The following is a 20,675-nucleotide window of genomic DNA, read 5'->3' as shown; positions in this document are numbered from 1 at the left end:
CCCCAGCGCCATCTGAGCCATCCGTCTGCCCAGCGCCGTCTGAGCCATCCGTCTGTCCCGAGCCATTAGAGCCGCCCGTCTGTCCCGAGCCGTCAGAGCCGATAGTCAGTCAGGAGCCGCTAGAGCCATTCGTCAGACAGGATCTGCCAGAGCCGCCAACCAGACAGGATCTGCCAGAGCCGCCAACCAGACAGGATCTGCCAGAGCCGCCAACCAGACAGGATCTGCCAGAGCCGCCAACCAGACAGGATCTGCCAGAGCCGCCAACCAGACAGGATCTGCCAGAGCCGCCAACCAGACAGGATCTGCCAGAGCCGCCAACCAGACAGGATCTGCCAGAGCCGCCAGTGAGCCATGAGCGTCCAGAACCGCCAGTGAGCCATGAGCGTCCAGAACCGCCAGTGAGCCATGAGCGTCCAGAACCGCCAGCCAGCCATGAGCGTCCAGAGCCGTCAGCCAGCCATGAGCGTCCAGAGCCGTCAGCGAGCCATGAGCGTCCAGAGCCGCCAATGAGCCATGAGCGTCCAGAGCCGTCAGCCAGCCATGAGGGTCCAGAGCCGTCAGCCAGCCATGAGCGTCCAGAGCCGTCAGCCAGCCATGAGCGTCCAGAGCCGTCAGCCAGCCATGAGCGTCCAGAGCCGTCAGCCAGCCATGAGCGTCCAGAGCCGTCAGCCAGCCCGGAGCTGCCAGTAATCCGGAACTGCCCCTCAGTCCAGAGCTGTCTCTCTGTCCGGAGCTGCCTTTCAGTCCGGAGTTGCCCCTCTATCCTGAGCTACCTCTCTATCCTGAGCTACCTCTCTATCTCGACCTACCTCGCTGTCCTGAGCTACCTTGTCCCGGAGCTGTCCCTTATCTTGGTGTTGCCCCTTATATTAGGTGGGTGGAAAAAGAGGGTGGTCATTCTAAGGGGGAGATGTAAGCTGGGATTGACTATGGTGGGGTGGGGACCTCGCCCTGAGCCTGAGCCACCACCGTGGTCAGATGCCCACCCAGACCCTCCCCTAGACTTTTGGTGGTGCGTTCGGAGTACGCACCTTGAGGGGGGTGTTATGTCACGTTCCTGACCTGTTTTCTGTTAGTTTTTGTATGTGTTAGCTGGTCAGGACGTGAGTTTGGGTGGGCAGTCTATGTTTTCTGTTTCTATGTTGGTTTGGGTACCTAATATGGTTCTCAATTAGAGGCAGGTGGTTTTCATCTCCTCTGATTGAGAATCATATTAAGGTAGGTGGGGTCACATTGTTTGTTTGTGGGTGGTTGTCTCCTGTGTCTGTGTCTATGTTGCACCATACGGGACTGTTTCGTTCGTTCGTCGTTTTATGTAGTAATTTTCCTGTTCGTTCGTTCTGAGTTACATGTAAGTCCTTACGTTCAGGTTTGTCTACTCCGTTTGTTGTTTTGTAAAATTATCAAGTGTTCTTCGTGTGTTTAGTTTCGTCTTGTTAAATAAATATCATGTCAAATCACAAGTCTGCATTTTGGTTTGATCCCTGCTCCTCCTCTTCGTATGAAGTGGAAGAGGAACGCCGTTACATGGACAGGGTAATTTCTGTCACAATGAAGGAAGTATACTGTAGGTAATGTATGTGTGTCAATGTCTTTAGTACTGGAAGGATACTGTCAATGGGTGTATACTGTACAGTATGTAGACTGTACTGTATTGATACGAGTCTCTTCACAAATCCATGAGTCCTGTCTTACTCCTCAGACCATAATCCTCTCAGTCATCGTGGGTGGTGACGTCCACGTGTGTGTAGCTCTTGTAGGCCTTCATGTTGCACTTCTGCAGCGTGGCCCCCAGCTGCTTCCCGGGGCCCACCTCGTAGGTGTGGGGGAAGCTCTGACCCTGGGTCCTCTCGTACACCTCGTGGAGGGTCTGCTCCCACTTCACTGGCGACACTAGCTGCTTGACCAGCTGCCTGCGCACGTGGCCCTCATGCATGTAGCGCTTGGCGTCCACGTTGGAGTACACGTTGATCTCGGGCCGACGTACCTAAGTTGGGATGGGTAGAGAGACGGGTTTGGTAAAGGATTTTCCCACTCCTTTACATTTATTTAGGCATTTATGGAGGGAAACTAAATGTTTTTAACCAGAATTATACAATTGACAATCTGTCTGTGGTCCATGTTAGGAATCAAATCTCGTAAACTCCACCATACTTCAACCAACACGACTGGAGATATTCTATACTTGACGTATGTTGTATATTGTAACGTCCTGGCTGCACAGTACATTGACAAACTGGAAATTGAAAATATATTATTGACTGATTTGATGAAGTTCCGTACCTCCACCTGTCTGAGGACGTCTCTCAGGGGCTCGGTGGCAGACTCCATCAGCGCCGTGTGGAAGGCCCCACTCACCGGCAGTGGCCGCGCACGCAGGAAGTGAAGTTTCCTCGAGTTCTGTTGTAGGAAGTTCAGTGCCTGAGGGAGGGAGGACAGGAGGAACTGTCTGACTTATTCCCAATGTCAATTCCACCCCTAGCCCCTTCCCCTAACCCATTTAGGTATATCTATAGACTGCTTGACTCTGATCTCAAATAAATGTGAGGTACGTAAAGCCAGGATGTTGTGGCCCAAGAGAGTGACCCAACTTCAAAGAATAATGACTCCCCATCCATCCACTACCTCTTTGTGGCCGGCGATGACTCTCCCGTCGGGGAAAAGGTAGTTGGCCACACTGCAGACAGGCTCCTTGATGCCCAGGCTAAGGCAGTGCTCCCTGGCCTGCAAACAGGCATGTTTGTACTTAGCCTGGGGCCGTCCCATTACCGACAGCATGCCGCTAGAGATCAGCTCTGACGCGTTCTGCATGGCCTCTGCCCGCACCTTCACTGCATACAGGGCTGTAGGATGAAAGACAAAAAAACGATGGCGACTTAGAATTGTTTACCATCCGTTCATAATTAAGTATAGCACAGCATTGGATAGACTATTGAGGCTCACCTTCTGCGAAATCCATGGCACCAGAAAACACCAGGGCTGCAAACTCTCCCACACTAAATCCTGCAGCAGCCACACAATTCTCAATGGCCTTGAGATGGATGAGGTCGCATATGATGACAAGATGTGCGATGAGAGTTTTGTTTGTAGAGAAATACAATAATATTATTGGTATAAAACATCAGGGTGTCTTAGGCTGTATAGTTAAACATATATTTAATGTATAATTTGCCATTAAATGCACACTTGTAACTATTTAAATAACATGCAACTCACAGCATCGGCTCATACGCGGCTACAGACATGGCAACTACTATGTGGCTTACCGCTGGATTTTCGTGGTTCAGCCTCTCCACAGCTGCCAGTGATGTGACAAACACGGCGGGCTGACAGTGGACTGTCTTCATCAATTCCTCCTCTGGTCCATCTAGGCACAGAGACAGCAAGTCGTAGCCCAGTATCTTCTGCGCGACGCCAAACATGTCCTTCACATTTCTGTATTTCAGAAGCCCGCGACCCATACCCACGAACTGACTCCCCTGCCCGGGGAAGAGCAGCACAGAACACTCGCTCGGTTTCTTTTTGGGTCTCCGTTGCTCTTCCTCCTTGGGTTCATTCTCCAGGAGTTGGTCTTTGGTCTCGGGTGATGCTTGTGTCCCGTTCTGTGAGCCATGCTGATGGGGGTTGTTTGACACTTTCCTGCACAAGAAGGGAAATGACCTAAGCTCCGTTATTGAGGGTATCCTCATCATGTTGAGGAGACTGGCGCCTCTCTTGTTGACTGATAAACGTTTTCGCAGGACAACGACATTAATGTTCATAGTATTGCCACATGCAATCTCTAAATTTGGTGTCCACCGAAGCGGTTCGTAGGTTTATATAAATTCACGGAACTCATATTATACACTCCGCGGGACTATCATTTGGCGCCGGGCGCAGCCAGATTGTTTAGGAGTGGAAAGTCGCGTTCAATTGACGTAGAACGACGGTCAGTGTTTGGGCATTTTGCAGATTCACAAGAAATCACACAAAAACATCACAAGACGTCAAAAATACTCATATTGAAATAGCAATCTTTAGTTAGAAATATTGCAAGTGATTGTTTGAATATTTTCGCCATTGCTTGGTAGGCCCATTTACCTACACAAACAAATATGTTACATTTCTGTAGGCTTTCAAAAAACCGAGGTAAAGACAGTTTCAGGTTGGATATTCGACCGATATTCGCCTGTAGTTTTCCTTATGTTCACCAACAGCAGTTAGGGACCGTCAACATAGTGACAAATCAAGTTTTTAAAATTCCAATAGCTATTTAACCATTACTACTAACACTTTCAAAACTGGTTCTAGCTAACCCGATGGCATAGACATTAGTTTGTCCATTTTCATCTCACAAGATTCTACATTAATTTTTCAAAATGTAAAATTTCAATAGCTCCTTGGTCATGTGACTTGGTGACTTCAAACAAGGTTCAGAATGTCCACTGACTACCCTTCTATATTGCACACCCATTCGTTTATCCATTTTCATCTCACATGATTTTACATTAATTTTTCAAAATGTAAAATTTCAATAGCTCCTTGGTCATGTGACCTAGTGACTTCAAACATGGTGCCGAATGTACCCTTCTATATTGCATGCTCTTGTTTGTGTACTGTAAAATCATGCGGTGTAACATACATTTTTCATAGTTTTAAATTTGAATAGCTCCTTGGTCATGTCAATTACACACCTAAGAAGCGTGCAGTGGATATACACCCATATTGCATAACCTCTAGTTATGTCTCTTCTATATTGTTGTACATTAATATTAGTTTGACAATTAGGGGGTTCAGTCCAGTGTTGTGTTTACCCTTTTCTTTAATATGTATCTATAATAATTGGTAGTTCTAAGTACTTATTTTCCCTGTTTTTTATTTTTCCACAGTATTTAACAGCGGGACACAATAGGAGAGAGACAGATAATATCTCCTTTTGTCGTTAATATCAACCATAAAGGAAAAGGGCAAAGTACGAGAGTCATGCTATTAATTGTCCAAAGCAGGGATGGGGAGTGAGCTAGTGAGGTAGGCTGCAGTGTGTTTGCTGGTCAATACATATACCGAACATGTAACCACAGTAATGGTGGCCAGTAAATCAATGAAGAAACATTGAATATTGACAAATTAAACAGAAATTGTAGACCTTTAATATTTTCCAACATGTCAACAGACACTTAACTTCAAATAAGTTTGAAACATTTCACAGTGTTAACTTTCTCATTATCCCTGGTTGATGTACATTTCTTCAGTGTGGATGGGGTATAGCATACATTTTTGAACAACAAAGACTGCACTTCCAGTTTGTGTTCTTTACTCTGTTGAACTCTTGTCTTCATTCCTAGTTACAGCAAATGGAACCACCGTTGGCATGCAAAACAAACAATCTAAAACAAAACAAAAAGTAACACGTTATAAATAATATCAAATAGCAATGCAGTACGACGAATGACGAATTAGCCATCCATTGTGTTATATAATAAATTGTCTTACATGCCGTCACTGTTGTCAAAAGATTATAAAGATTATAAACATGTTAAATAAAGTTACTAACCCAGTCAGTCTTTGGGCCACATCCAGGATCTTTATCAGTGGGACTCTGAAATCATAGGCATGAACTGAACATATGGCTGTCCGACACAACTACATAAAAATAAAGAATTTACATTTACTTTGAATTAAATGTCATTACATACCAGACATTTTTAGTATATCCTCAGCCATTTCTTTTCGCAGTTGCTCCATGTGTTTTGGAAGGTTCCATATCAATTTGGGAGGGGATGTTGGGGAAGTTCTGTGCAACTTACTTGGCCATCTACACCAAATAGAAAATATAGTTTTTTACCTAATTGTCACATAACAGCAAACCATTCATTATTGAAAATGTAACTATCAAACCTGCATTACAAAGATCCCGCAGCTGAAGGTGTCCTGCTGCATGGTGTGAGTTATTTCCCCTTCTTTCCACTTTATGTCCACCCTGTCGTCTTTTCCATGGCAGGATCTTCTCATTTTGAAGTATTCTCTTTTTTATGTAAACATAATGGAATTCTGATTAGTTATAGGCAAATGAATACACAAGCCACATTTGTATGCTGTATTCCTTATCACTATAATCTAGTAGTAATTTAGTAGTAGAGGTAATTTCCTTTATGCCCCATTCTACACACAGCCTAAATTATAGGCACTGAACCATTTACATGAGAATAATAAAAGTAGCATATAGGATCCAACCCTATCACAGAGTGAATAAATGTAGTGTTTGTAGACTTTAAGAAAAAAATATGAAGTGACAGTTTCATCAGTACGTGCTTAAAGAAAGTCATATCACAAAGATCACAGATGACAGTGCCAACCAAATCTATGACAATAGAGAATGAATTGTAAGCACCAAAGTGTGTTTGTCAAAATAATATCTGAAAATGTCAGTTGTTGAACATAATACTTCTATTTGCAATAGCAATTTATGATATATGAGGTTGAAGGAAGGACATAAGACATTCCCACATACAGAATTGTTTTATTACTTTTATTTTTTATTTCAACTTTATTCAACCAACTAAGCCAGTTGAGAACAAGTTCTCATTTACAACTGCGACCTGTTACACATAGACTAAACAATACAGTCAATAACACAATAGAAAAGTATATATACAGTGTGCGCAAATGAAGTAAGATTAGGGAAGTAAGGCAATAAATAGGCTGTAGTGGCGAAATAATTACAATTTCGCAAATAAACACTGGAGTGATAGATGTGCAGAAGATGAATGTGCAAGTAGAGATACTGGGGTGCAAAGGAGAAAATAAATATATATAAATAAAATAAATACCAATATGGGGATGAGGTAGTTGGATGGGCTAGTTACAGATGGGCTATGTACAGGTGCAATGATCTGTAAGCTGCTCTGATAGCTGATGCTTAAAGATAGTGAGGGAGATATGAGACTCCAGTTTCAGTGATTTTTGCAATTCGTTCCAGTCATTGGCAGCAGAGAACTGGAAGGAGAGGCGGTCAAAGGAGGAATTGGCTTTGGGGGTGACTAGTGAAATATACCTGCTGGAGCGTGTGCTACGGGTGGGTGCTGCTATGGTGACCAGTGAGCTGAGATAAGGCGGGGCTTTACCTAGCAAGGACTTATAGATGACCTGGAGCCAGTGGGTTTGGCGATGAATATGAAGCGAGGGCCAGCCAACGAGAGCATACAGGTTGCAGTGGTGGGTAGTATATGGGGCTTTGGAGACGAAACGGATGGCACTGTGATAGACTGCATCCAATGTGTTGAGTAGAGTGTTGGAGGCTATTTTGTAAATGACATCGCCGAAGTCAAGGATCGGTGGGATAGTCAGTTTTACGAGGGTATGTTTGGCAGCATGAGTGAAGGATGCTTTGTTGCGAAATAGGAAGCCGATTCTATATTTAATTTTGGATTGGAGATGCTTAATATGAGTCTGGAAGGAGAGTTTACAGTCTAACCAGACACCTAGGTATTTGTAGTTGTCCACATATTCTAAGTCAGTAGTGATGCTAGGCGGGCGGGCAGGTGCGGGCAGCGATCGGTTGAAGAGCATGCATTTAATTTTACTTGCATTTAAGAGCAGTTGGAGGCCACGGAAGGAGAGTTGTATGGTTAGTTAACAGTGTCCAAAGAAGGGCCAGAAGTATACAGAATGGTGTCGTCTGCGTAGAAGTGGATCAGAGAATCACCAGCCGCAAGAGCGACATCATTGATGTATATAGAAAAAAGAGTCAACCAGAGAATTGAACCCTGTGGCACCCCCATAGAGACTGCCAGAGGTCCGGACAACAGGCCCTCCGATTTGACACACTGTACTCTATCTGAGAAGTAGTTGGTGAACCAGGTGAGGCAGTCATTTGAGAAACCAAGGCTGTTGAGTCTGCCGATAAGTTCCTAACTTCCCTGAAAAGTTGCATATCGCGGGGGCTATTCGATGCTGATGCAGTACGCCACAGGATGTTTTTGTGCTGGTCAAGGACTGTCAGGTCTGGAGTGAACCAAGGGCTATATCTGTTCCTGGTTCTACATTTTTTGAATGGGGTATGCTTATTTAATATGGTGAGGAAGGCACTTTTAAAGAATAACCAGGCATCCTCTACTGACGGAATGAGGTCAATGTCTTTCCAGGATACCCGGGCCAGGTCGATTAGAAAGGCCTGCTCGCTGAAGTGTTTTAGGGAGCGTTTGACTGTGATGAGGGGTGGTCGTTTGACCTCGGACCCATTACGAATGCAGGCAATGAGGCAGTGATCGCTGAGATCCTGGTTGAAGACAGCAGAGGTGTATTTAGAGGACAGGTTGGTCAGGATGAGAGAGTGCCCGATCTATGAGGGTGCCCGAGTTTAAGGATTTGGGGTTGTACCTGGTAGGTTCCATGATAATTTGGGTGAGATTGAGGGCATTTAGCTTAGATTGTACGACGGCCGGAGTGTTAAGCATATCCCAGTTTAGGTCACCTAACAGTACAAACTCTGAAGATAAATGGGGGGCAATTAATTCACATATGGTGTCCAGGGTGCAGATGGGGGCTGAGGGGGGTCTGTAACAAGTGGCAACAGTGTTTTCTGGAAAGGTGGATTTTTAAAAGTAGAAGCTCAAACTGTTTGGGCACAGACCTGGATAGCATGACAGAACTCTGCAGTAGATTGCAACTCCACCCCCTTAGACAGTTCTGTCTTGGGGGAAAATGTATACACATACATAGAGGCATTTTTCAGATATGATTTTACCACTCAGAATCTAGAATGGATATGACAATGTGGCCAGCACAGGACGTAATACACCCTTACAACAATCTACTTTTTGATCTTCTTGACTTCTTATCTGGTAAACTGCTACTATGTGTCAAGAAAAGAGCCCCAATTAGGGGTTAGTGTACTCCAGTAAAAAAGGATTAAAAACAAAAAAAAGGATTAAAAACTATTGCCCTGTGTCCCTGTACATAGGGGCATGAGAGACTTGTCACTGGTAGAATTGAGTTGGCACTTTATTGGCCCACAGACCCACAAGGTTGAGGTTACTCATGGACAGTAATTAGTATATCTTTTTTGCATTGGTGCATTGTGTCTTCTAACTGTCCAAGAACAGGATCCAAAGTGTTAGGAAATATTTGTTCCCATAAATACAAAGGAGGATGTCTCTCCTCATACCTCTGGCACTTTAGTCAGACTGCCAGACTGTGGACCACAGAGCCAATCAGGAGAGAATACATACAGGTCAATGGTGCCAATTGAAAGTCAAGGGGTGTGGCTGTGCCTTTTGGATTACTCTCTCTTTACAGAGAACACCTGTGGTTCAAGTCAAGAGCTACCCTTCCCCTTTCAGTCTGCTCTGCGCATGTCTGAAAGTGACAGAGCCAGCAGCCAAGAGAATTTTTCACAGTATGTCATAAAAAATTATTACACTTATGAATGTATGTAAAATGCTAATATGTATTAGATCCAGTACAATGGAATAACTAAGACCTGAATTTATATGCAGCGTGTTCCGATTCCTCCTCCTCTTTCTGTCCAGCAGGGTCAACCAAAAACACTTGGCCTGATAGTTCATGCAGATACTGGGGAAGCAATTGATCCCTTAAATTAACCATTCTGAACCTTGGGTAGTCAGTGGACATTCTGGACCTTGTTTGAGTCAAGTAGATCACATGACCAATGAGCTATTGAAATTTATATGTGAAAAAGGTTTGTACTTTGTTTACGCTCCCTAACTAATTCAACTAGGAATACAAAATGCTGCTCACATTTCCACATGTTTATTAGCCTTGGAAAGCGAATTAATGTCCAAATCGTGAAAATAAGACCTGTACAATGTTGTGTGCAATTTTTCCAACACAATGACACTTATTTGGAGTTTGTGGCTCGTTCACCGGATGTGCTACCTGTCCCAGACCTGCATTTTTCAACTCTCTAGAGACAGCAGGAGTGGTAGAGATACTCTTAATGATCGGCTATGAAAAGCCAACTGACATTTACTCCTGAGGTGCTGACTTGTTGCACCCTCGACAACTACTGTGATTATTATTATTTGACCATGCTGGTCATTTATGAACATTTGAACATCTTGGCCATGTTCTGTTATAATCTCCACCCGGCACAGCCAGAAGAGGACTGGCCACCCCTCATAGCCTGGTCCCTCTCTAGGTTTCTTCCTAGGTTTTGGCCTTTCTAGGGAGTTTTTCCTAGCCACCGTGCTTCTACACCTGCATTGCTTGCTGTTTGGGGTTTTAGGCTGGGTTTCTGTACAGCACTTGAGATATCAGCTGATGTAAGAAGGGCTATATAAATACATTTGATTTGAAGTGGTTTGAAAGCGCGAATATCTGTCGAATATCCAACTTGAGACTGTCTTTACCTCGGTATCGAAAAAACATCAACCACTCGATATTCTGTATGATGTGTGATACTATATGTGACATATGTACATGAGTAAGACATGTATTTAGATATATTTATTTTAAATATTAGTACATATATTACATATATATTAGGCATCGGTATGTGTATATGTGAGCCACAGACGTATTTTTCTAAAGGATTTAAGAAATTATTTCAAAGAGATTGAATTTCAACAATTAAAGAAAGAGAAAAAAATAATCTGTCTTTCTCTCATAATTAAACGTTGTGCTGAATATTAGGCCTATTTCAAAAGGGGACTGTACATATTTGCGTGTCCCGATTTTTCCTGACATGACACTTTTCCTTTCCTGACAATAAAATGGCACACATGGGTTTGTTAGACTGCCTTGTATCAAATGGAGAAGAGAGCAATCACGTTGTTCACACACTACATACCAGTATGTGCACTTCTTTTGTACAGAAATTCAAACCTGTCGTTTATTCTTGGTATTTTATCATTTACAATGACTGTTGTCCCCTAGCAAGATGGAAATCTGAACAGTCAGTTGGTTGATGAGGTGTTTCCCAGTTCTTGAAGTAGTGTATAGGCTACTGGGTCCACCTTCCAAGAATCATAGTCCTCATCATTAGTCATGTTCATACGGAACGGAAGATTTTTTGTGAAGGAAGAAACTAAAATAAGCATTCTTATTGCACAGGTAGTATCTCCTCGATCAATACATTTCTTACAGATCCTACTCATCTCCTAGTCAGCGCTACCATTGGTAGAGGTCGAGTTCCTCCCCGACTACATTCCAGATCTTACAAAGCCTGGAGTGGTATTTAACCCATCAGCTAAGCACCTCATATGATGTAGAAATCTGATGCCCGACTGCACAGTCGATGACGTGGCACGCAACCATTGATTGATGCAATGCAACACCTGCACATCTAGTCGGGCAGGAACTCGGCCAGACTGTTGACATGTAAAACAACTGGGAATGTTCGACATTCCAGCCAACAGTACAGACGACTGCCGAATGACTGATCTGCAAAGATCCTTGTATCATAAATAACTACAATATTATTTGTAGATCAGTCAGTGAGTCAGTCACAATTTACCCATGACACATCACGATCCCCCAGGCTCTGACAGGGTGATAGCTTCCACCTGTTCCTTTAGCCCTTTCTCTTCTGTAGCCGATTGGCTCTCAAGTATTTGCTGAGTTTCTTGATTGGCTCTTGGTTGGAGTTTAGCGATAAACTCACTGCTGGCTAACGCCCCCTCCTGTTTCGGGCAGGTGATTTTCGCTGGCAACGATGATAACTTGTCTGTAGCAAAAGATATGGCATACCATATTTAGTATATTTTATTGACTGTCCATCAAATATGATTTCTTATTGTAGTATTTTTTTAGAGAGAGAGAGAGAGAGAGAAATGCATGGCAGAGCATTACCCCCAGGAGCGATGGGTTTCATTAGGCGGTTGAGCTGAACGTTCCAGTGTCGGACATGGATGCTGGCTTTACGAAGCTTCTCCTGAACTTCCTACAGACCCAGAGAGAAGGAAACAAGGACATGAGAACATACTGCTAGTTACAAAGTTGATGTCAGTTGCACTTTGTTTTACCATCTATCATTTACTAGCTGTTATTGACTTATAGGTACCCTATGCAACAATTCCACCTGCAAATAATTATATAAAGCGTTTTCAATGTGGAAATGATGGCTGCCTAAAGTCCACTGTAGCTAGAGATCCTGAACAATAGCCTTATCCTGCTCTCCCCTCACCTCCTGCCACCTCTTCTCCTCCACCTCTCATCTCCTCGCTCTCACCTCCAGGTGCTGGTGACTCCTTTCTCGGGTCTCTCGGAGGCTCTGGAGCTCCTGGGAGGCGTAGTGGAGGGCAGAGGGGGCCGGCCGCTCTTCCTTAGCTCCGTTTGGGGCCTCCTCCGTGGGGCTGAAGTGGCGGGATGCCTCCTGCTGCTCCTGGAGGAGCAGACACTGCCTGCTCTTCTCCTCCTCTGCCTGCAGTACCCTGGGAGAGGAGAGGAAGGTGGACAATGGTAGAGACAGTAGAAAGGGAGACAATGATAGATAGGAGAGAGGATGAGGGACATAAGGACACAGAAGACCATTCTAATGCAATAGGCAGGGACGTTTGGTGATCTGATCTGTGACTTTAGTCTTGCAGCCGTGTGTGTGTGTGTGTGTCTGTGTGTGTGTGTCTGTGTGTGTGTGTGTGTGTGTGTGTGTGTGTGTGTGTTGTGTGTGTGTGTGTGTGTGTGTGTGTGTGTGTTACCCTTCTAGCTCCAGCCTGACTCTCTCCTCCTCCATGTGTGCCTGTATCTCTGTGTTGAGAGCAGCCTCCAGTTTGTGCTGTGTCAGCTCCAGCTCCTGGATCCTCTTCCTCTGCTGCTCGGCCTCCTTTTCTTTCTCTGCCATCTCAGCCTGCATGCTCTCCCGCATCTGGGGAACACACGCAGACAGGCAATCAGGTATGTATACATGTACACCGAATGCATTCACACACACACACACACACACACACACACAGACACAGACACACACACACACACAGACACACACACACACACACACACACACTAATCATTTATCTGGGGAACCTACACAGGTGCACTAATTAACCTCATTCTTCAGTACATGATCTCACCTTCTCTGCCTCTTCTAGCTGTCTCTCCAACTCTCTCTGGACCTCCTTCTGTTGCTCCCTCTCTTTCTCCTCCTCATCCCTGCGCCGTGCCTCCACCTCTCGCTGGTGCTGTGGGACACAAATACACCCTACATGTCATGTTAAGTACTGTATACTATGTATGCATTACCCCCTCTTTCCCCCACTCATCATTTCTATCTCTCCTCTTTTAATGCCTCACTCTCTCTCCCTCCTGCTCACCTGAATAATACTCTCTATCTCCTGTCCTTGCCGTTCCTTTTCCCTCTCCAGATCTTGAATGGTAAGCTCTTCTGATTGTCTGCCGCGGCTGCTGCTGGCGCTCAGGCTACGCTCCTGTTGACTCTGCTCGCGCTGGACCCGCCTCTTCAGCTTTAGTTCCTGGTGCAGGGAGGACTTGCGCTCACCCTGGAGACGGACGGCAGTCTGCAAGGCTGGGGAGAAAGAGGACACACACACACACACACACACAGACACACAGGAGAATCAGAAAAAAGTGATGTTCTTTCCCTAATGCTTTTCAACCGAGGGGTCTCCCGCGTGCCAACCAAATGTTTTAACCATTAGTTTAACAGGATATCCTATTGGTCCGAGGACAACAATTAGGCTTGTGTCTCAGGCAGGGCGTTACACTTGTTCACATCCCCTCACCTTGGGTCCATTCCACCCTCTGTCTCTGGTCGGCGGCACTCATCTCATAGGTCTTGCTGGTGGTCTTCACACAAAAGAGACAACGCTTCCCATCCCTGTCTGGAATAGCCTAAGACAAAGAGAGGACAACTGGTGGTTGACTACCAGGGTGACATTGACTTATCAACACCCCAAGTTCCGCTCAGATAATCCCAACCTTAAATGATCCGTATTTGCATCAGGCTCGCAACAGGTAACCCTCATTGACTCTTGTTGTAATCCACATCCTAGTTCAAAATATAGGCCCAATGGTACAGTTCTAGACAAGCTTGTATCTATACCAATTCAAGCTAACCCTATGGTATTTTCAAATATGGGGTTACCAACTGAGCATAGTGTGCTGATATTAGACTCTGATATGAAATCCTGCAGCTGTGGCGTTGGACTGATTCATGTAAATGCCAGAAGTTTGATCTTGAACTCTGACCTCTCAAACCAATGTGGACATTCTGGTAATATCTGAAACCACAAAAAGGGAAGAGGGAAAGAATAAGGAACTTGTCTGTCGGCCCTGCATTAAAGACCAAAAGTGGTTAAATAAAATTCTGATAAATAAAAAAGTATACCAGTTTCATTTAAGGACCAAAAATGGACAGCTGTGCCATATAGATTGCCATATAGTTGGGAAGTGATTTTCGATATACCAATTCCATGGCACATGGTTTATGAACTGATACACAAAACGACGCCGGATTCAAAACTTAAAATTGTTCCATTTAAATGATTATACAAAATTCTTGCAACCAATTACATTTTATATATATATATGGGGGATAAAACCGTCCCAGCTCTGCAGACTTTGCTGCGAAAAGACAGAATCATTAGATCATTTGTTTTGGTACTGTCCATATGTAGCTTGTTTTTGGTCACAGGTCCAGGAAAGGTTAAAGAATTGCAACATTTGCCTGGAGCTAACTCTGCAAATAGCACTGTTGAGTGACTTAAAGTCATAGACAATCAATAATATAATAATAATATAATAATACTTTTATAAAAAAAACAATCTGTAGAAACAATGAAAATAGAAAGTTTCAGAACTTTTGTGAAACATCATAGCACAGTTGAAAAATATATGGCAAATAGAAATCAAAACTGGATGGTGTTCAGAGATAGATGGGAGGGTTTGAGGGAAACTTGGCTAAATAAGACTGTGCCGGATACTGATGTGTCTCTGGCTGGTTATAATGTTTTGGATCTGACAGAGGTGGAGGTGTCGCCATATTTACAAAGGACAACTTAAATGTTTCTGTATCTCTCACTACCTCTGTCCCTAAGCAGTTTGAATGTCTAGTCCAAAATGTGGCCCTTGGTGATAATGATACATTTACACTAGTTAGAATTTATAGTCCTAAATCAGAATAGAAAGGAGTGGGAGGCCCAGGTGCACAACTGAGCAAGAAGACAAGTACATTAGAGTGTCTAGTTTGAGAAACAGACGCCTCACAAGTCTGCAACTGGCAGCTTCAGTAAACAGTACCCGCAAAACACCAGTCTCAACGTCAACAGTGAAGAGGCGACTCCGGGATGCTGGCCTTGGTAGAGAAATAAACATTACATTATCTGGCAACAGCTCTAGAGGACATTCCTGCCGCCAGCATGCCAATTGCATGCTCCCTTAACTTGAGACATCTGTGCGGTGTGACAAAACTACACATTTTAGAGTGGCCTTTTATTGTCCTCAGCACAAGGTACACCTGTGTAATAATCATGCTGTTTAATCAGCTTCTTGATATGCAACACCAGTCAGGTGGATATTTTTGTTAAATATAGTATACATTTTTTCAAGATGAGTGATGACAAGAGAATCATCCAGCCCTTTGGGTATCTCACTACATCCCCATATGCCATGTCTTGAAATATGCAGACAGATTAACAGACATAGCACTGTATCAGCAGCTACACTTGTCTATATGATGTGCTATATTGTTTACACCATAAAAATCATTGTTTATTGACCTGTCAAAAGTATTTGATACTGCTGACCATTTCTTACTTGTACAAAGGTTGTGTGAAATACGCTAGGTCAGGCATATTGCAGTTGGTTCAATAACTATCTAATGGACAGGACACAACTTGTACTGATGGTATCAAATCTAGCTTCCTCAATATTATGAAAGGTTTACCGCAGGGGTCGATTTTTGGCCCTGTTCTCTTCCCTATTTCTATACATAATATTGGTCTATCTGTTAAAACCTGTAACATTCATCTCTACGCGGATGATACAGTTATTTACTCCTGTTCCCCCTCTTAACAGCAGGCCATTCATAACCTTCAGCATGGTTTTGACTCAAAAATTCAAAAATTGCTTAATGATCTTAAACTAGTGCTAAATGCTAATAAAACCAAGTTTGTTGTTCTCCAGGTCTCGTAATATTAACTTTGAGGACCTACATATTTGCACATTGAAGGGAGCCCAAACGGAACAAGTCCTCCATTATAAATACTTGGGTGTTTGGATTGATGATAAGCTGCCTGTTAAAACACACATTGAAAAACAGACAAGAAAGTTGAGAATTAAGATTGGTTTCTTTTATAGAAATCAATCCTGCCTCACTTTGGAAAGTAGAAGGAAGATTGTTCAAGCAATGCTTCTCCCAGTACTTGATTATGGTGATGTAATCTACAGTCGTGGCCAAAAGTTTTGAGAATGACACAAATATTAATTTTCACAAAGTCTGCTGCCTCAGTTTGTATGATGCCAATTTGCATATACTCCAGAATGTTATGAAGAGTGATCAGATTAATTGCAATTAATTGCAAAGTCCCTCTTTGCCATTCAAATTAATTGAATCTCCCAAAAATATTTTCACTGCATTTCAGCCCTGCCAGAAAAGGACCAGCTGACATCATGTCAGTGATTCTCTCGTTAACACAGGTGTGAGTGTTGACGAGGACAAGGCTGGAGATCACTCTGTCATGCTGATTGAGTTCGAATAACAGACTGGAAGCTTCAAAATGAGGGTGGTGCTTGGAATCATTGTTCTTCCTCTGTCAATCATGGTTACATGCAAGGAAACACGTGCCGTCATCATTGATTTGCACAAAAAGGCCTTCACAGGCAAGGATATTGCTGCCAGTAAGATTGCACCTAAATCAACCATTTATCGGATCATCAAGAACTTCAAGGAGAGCGTTTCAATTGTTGTGAAGAAGGCTTCAGGGTGCCCAAGAAAGTCCAGCAAGCACCAGGACCGTCTCCTAAAGTTAATTCAGCTGCGGGATCGGGGCACCACCAGTACAGAGCTTGCTCAGAAATGGCAGCAGGCAGGTGTGAGTGCATCTGCACGCACAGTGAGGCAAAGACTTTTGGAGGATGGCCTGGTGTCAAGAAGGGCAGCAAAGAAGCCACTTCTCTCCAGGAAAAACATTAGGGACAGACTGATATTCTGCAAAAGGTACAGGGATTGGACTGCTGAGGACTGGGGTAAAGTAATTTTCTCTGATCAATCCCCTTTCCGATTGTTTGGGGCATCTGGAAAAAGCTTGTCCAGAGAAGACAAGGTGAACACTACCATCAGTCCTGTGTCATGCCAACAGTAAAGCATCCTGAGACCATTCATGTGTGGGGTTGCTTCTCAGCCAAGGGAGTGGGCTCACTCACAATTTTGCCTAAGAACACAGCCATGAATAAAGAATGGTACCAATACATCCTCCGAGAGCAACTTCTCCCAACCATCCAGAAACAGTTTGGTGATAAACAATACCTTTTCCAGCATGATGGAGCACCTTGCCATAAGGCAAAAGTGATAACTAAGTGGCTCGGGGAACAAAACATCGATATTTTGGGTCCATGGCCAGGAAACTCCCCAGACCTTAATCCCATTGAGAACTTGTGGTCAATCCTCAAGAGGTTGGTGGACAAACAAAAACCCACAAATTCTGACAAACTCAACTCCAAGCATTGATTATGCAAGAATGGGCTGCCATCAGTCAGGATGTGGCTCAGAAGTTAATTGACAGCATGCCAGGGCGGATTGCAGAGGTCTTGAAAAAGAAGGGTCAACACGGCAAATAATGACTCTTTGCATCAACTTCATGTAATTGTCAATAAAAGCCTTTGACACTTATGAAATGCTTGTAATTATACTTCGGTATTCCATAGTAACATCTGACAAAAATATCTAAAGACACTGAAGCAGCAAACTTTGTGGAAATTAATATTTGTGTCATTCTCAAAACTTTTGGCCACGACTGTACATGCATGTGGCAGCCTCTGCTTTAAAACCTTTAGATTCAAACTAGCATTCAGCACTTCTTTTTATCACTGGGGACAATGTTCCGTACACATCACTGCATTTTGTATAGTTCCATTGGCTGGGAGTCTCTAACTACCAGAAGGGTCCAGCACTGGCTACTTTTTGTACATAAAGCGGTTCTTCAGAGACTCCCCCCACTACATCAGCTCACGTATTAACTGAAGATCCAGCCATTTTCAGACCCACCCTCTGGACTGACTGCTTCTGGAGGTCCAGCTCATGGAATAGCCTTCAGGTCACCTTGAAATTAGACTCACTGCTCTCCATTGGAGCGCTTAGATGGAGTTTAAGGGAGGTGATGTGAGTTGTGTTTGTTTAGATGAATCCTGTTTTATTTATTGTATGTTCATGTTCACAGGGATCCCTTGCAAATTAGACCCTGGTCTCAATGGTGACCCACCCTGTAGAAATAAAAGTTGAATTTAAAAAATCTAAACATGACCAAAAGCATGTGGACACCTGCTCGTCGAACATCTCATTGCAAAATCACGGGCATTAATATGGATTTGGTCTCCCCTTTGCTGCTATAACAGCCTCCACTCTTCTAAGGAAGGCTTTCCACTAGATGTTGGAACATTGCTGCAGGGACTTGCTTCCATTCAGCCAGAAGAGCATTAGTGAGGTCGGGCACTGATGTTGGGCGAACAGGCCTGGCTCGCAGTCGGCGTTCCAATTCATCACAAAGGTGTTCGATGGGCTTGAGATCAGGGCTTTGTGCAGGCCAGTCAAGTTATTCCACATCGATTTTGACAAACCATTTCTGTATGGACCTGGCTTTGTGCACAGCGGCATCGTCATGCTGAAACATGAAAAGGGCCTTCCCCAAACTCTTGCCACAAAGTTCGAAGCACAGAATCGTCTAGAATGTCATTGTATGCTGTAGCGTTAAGATTTCCCTTCACTGGAACAAAGGGGCCTAGCCCGAAACGTGAAAAACAGCCCCAGACCATTATTCCCCCTCCACTTAACTTTACAGTTGGCACTATGCATTTGGGTATGTAGCGTTCTCCTGGCATCTGCCAAACCCAGATGTCTGTCAGACTGCCAGATGGTGAAGTATAATTAATCACTCCAGAGAACGCGTTTCCACTGCTCCAGAGTCCAGTGGCGGCGAGTTTTACGCCACTCCAGCTGACCCCTGGCATTGCACGTGGTGATCTTAGGCTTGTGTGTGGCTGCCCGGCCATGGAAACCTATTTCATGAAGCTCCAGACAAACAGTTATTGTGCTGACGTTGCTTCCAGAGGCAGTTTAGAACTCGGTAGTGAGTGTTGCAACTGAGGACAGCTGATTTTTTGCACCTGGCGGTCCCGTTTTGTGAGCTTGTGTGGCCTACCACTTTGCGGCTGAGCTGTTGTTGCTCCTAGACGTTTCTACTTCACAATAACAGCACTTACAGCTCTAGCAGGGCAGAAATTTGACAAACTGACTTGTGCCAAGTTGAATGTCACTGAGCACTTCAGTAAGGTCATTCCACTGCCAATGTTTGTCTATGGAGGTTGCATGGCTGTGTGCTCGATTTTATACACCGGTCAGCAACGGGTGTGGCTAATATAGCCAAATCCACTAATTTGAAGGGGTGTCCACATACTTTTGTATATATAGTGTACTTCTGTCTCAGGTACACATTAGCGATTCACTTAGCCATTAGCAAAAAAAAAATATTATCCTAGCCAAGATTTTTTCTAACAGTTTTGTGGATTGAAAGATGAACCAGAATAACAAGATTACCTCCACAACACAATTCTGGTCCAATGGAATCTCTCCCTTCTTGTCTTTCAGGTCCTCGCTGGCGTAGTAGGCCATGAAGGATGGCCTGAGTACAAACCAACGCTCCATCCAGTTCCTGCGCACATGTCCCTTTTTCCACATGTAACCCTGCGAGAGAGAGAAACAGACAGACAGAAAGGGAGAGAGAGGGATCGATCATTGTCCCTGTAATGTGAATTTAATTCAGCGCAAACACACATATACACACACACACACACATAAAAACAGCCCACACACACAGCCCCACCCGGAGCCACATCCACAGTCCCACCAACTCACCCTCTTGAGGACGTTGTGGTACATCTCCAAGAAGACCTGGTCCAGAGCCAGACTGAAGGCACCCGCATTGCTGACCCTCAGCAGCCTCCCGGCGCCCATGTGATCCAGGAACACCCACACCGACATGCCCTCCTCCTGGACAGAGGCATCCTGGGATAGCAGGTCCTCTAGGGGCTTGCCGTCCCACTCCTGGTTCATCGCAGTGGAGATTTTCTTCAGCAGGTACTCCACCTGCGTGTGTGTGTGCGTTACAAGTCAGAAAATATCTTTATCCTTTTATGGCTCAATTTGCTGGGACCCATATTCAGAAAGTGATCTAGTTAAGGGATAATGCTGTGGTCAGCAAGTTGCAACACATCTTCATAAAGCCTGCAGATGTTATCAACAGGAAACTAAACCTCCCTCCTATTGGTTTATTCTACTCTGACTTCCTGCTTAGTGGGAGGAGAACAGGAAGTAAGGACCTAGAGTAGAGATATTTTAGCAAATGAACAGGAGGATGGTGGCACCATAATTAGGGAGGACGGGCTCGTTTCAGCCATTATTATGAGCTGTTCTCCCTCAGCAGCCTCCACTAAGCGAGGGGCTAATCGATAAACATACAATTTGTATACTGCAAGCGTCAAAGCATACTGTGTAGTCAAAATGGCCA

The 20,675-nt window shown here is 44.2% G+C and overlaps 2 protein-coding genes across 3 annotated transcripts in view; both read right to left on the bottom strand.

Annotated features, from left to right (window-relative positions):
• Positions 1–292: 292 nt before the first annotated feature.
• On the bottom strand, positions 293–3,903 carry LOC139565615 (malonyl-CoA-acyl carrier protein transacylase, mitochondrial-like). Its single transcript, XM_071386042.1, has 5 exons — positions 3,270–3,903; positions 2,947–3,034; positions 2,629–2,846; positions 2,287–2,424; positions 293–1,990 (listed from the first exon to the last, which is right to left on the bottom strand). The coding sequence occupies exons 1-5, from the start codon at positions 3,762–3,764 to the stop codon at positions 1,718–1,720; spliced, it is 1,212 nt and encodes a 403-aa protein (XP_071242143.1). The 5' UTR covers positions 3,765–3,903; the 3' UTR covers positions 293–1,717.
• Positions 3,904–10,791: 6,888 nt separating this feature from the next.
• LOC139565853 (differentially expressed in FDCP 6-like) overlaps positions 10,792–20,675 on the bottom strand; it is a 12,867-nt gene continuing 2,983 nt past the window's right edge. Inside the window, exons 4-12 of one of the 2 annotated variants that reach the window (XM_071386476.1) lie at positions 20,024–20,254; positions 19,706–19,852; positions 13,680–13,788; positions 13,251–13,462; positions 13,011–13,118; positions 12,639–12,805; positions 12,173–12,374; positions 11,794–11,884; positions 10,792–11,668 (exon numbers count right to left, since the gene is read on the bottom strand). In XM_071386476.1, the coding sequence (XP_071242577.1) occupies positions 11,469–11,668; positions 11,794–11,884; positions 12,173–12,374; positions 12,639–12,805; positions 13,011–13,118; positions 13,251–13,462; positions 13,680–13,788; positions 19,706–19,852; positions 20,024–20,254 (1,467 nt within the window). In that variant the 3' untranslated portion in view covers positions 10,792–11,468. Of the gene's footprint in view, positions 11,669–11,793; positions 11,885–12,127; positions 12,375–12,638; positions 12,806–13,010; positions 13,119–13,250; positions 13,463–13,679; positions 13,789–19,705; positions 19,853–20,023; positions 20,255–20,675 lie in introns of those variants that run through there. The other variant, XM_071386477.1, reaches the window with a different exon arrangement.

The sequence above is a fragment of the Salvelinus alpinus genome, chromosome 37 (genome assembly GCF_045679555.1).
Source record: "Salvelinus alpinus chromosome 37, SLU_Salpinus.1, whole genome shotgun sequence".
NCBI lineage: Eukaryota > Metazoa > Chordata > Actinopteri > Salmoniformes > Salmonidae > Salvelinus > Salvelinus alpinus.
Note: the sequence above shows the minus strand (reverse complement) of the source record. Positions and strands in the feature narration are given on the sequence as shown.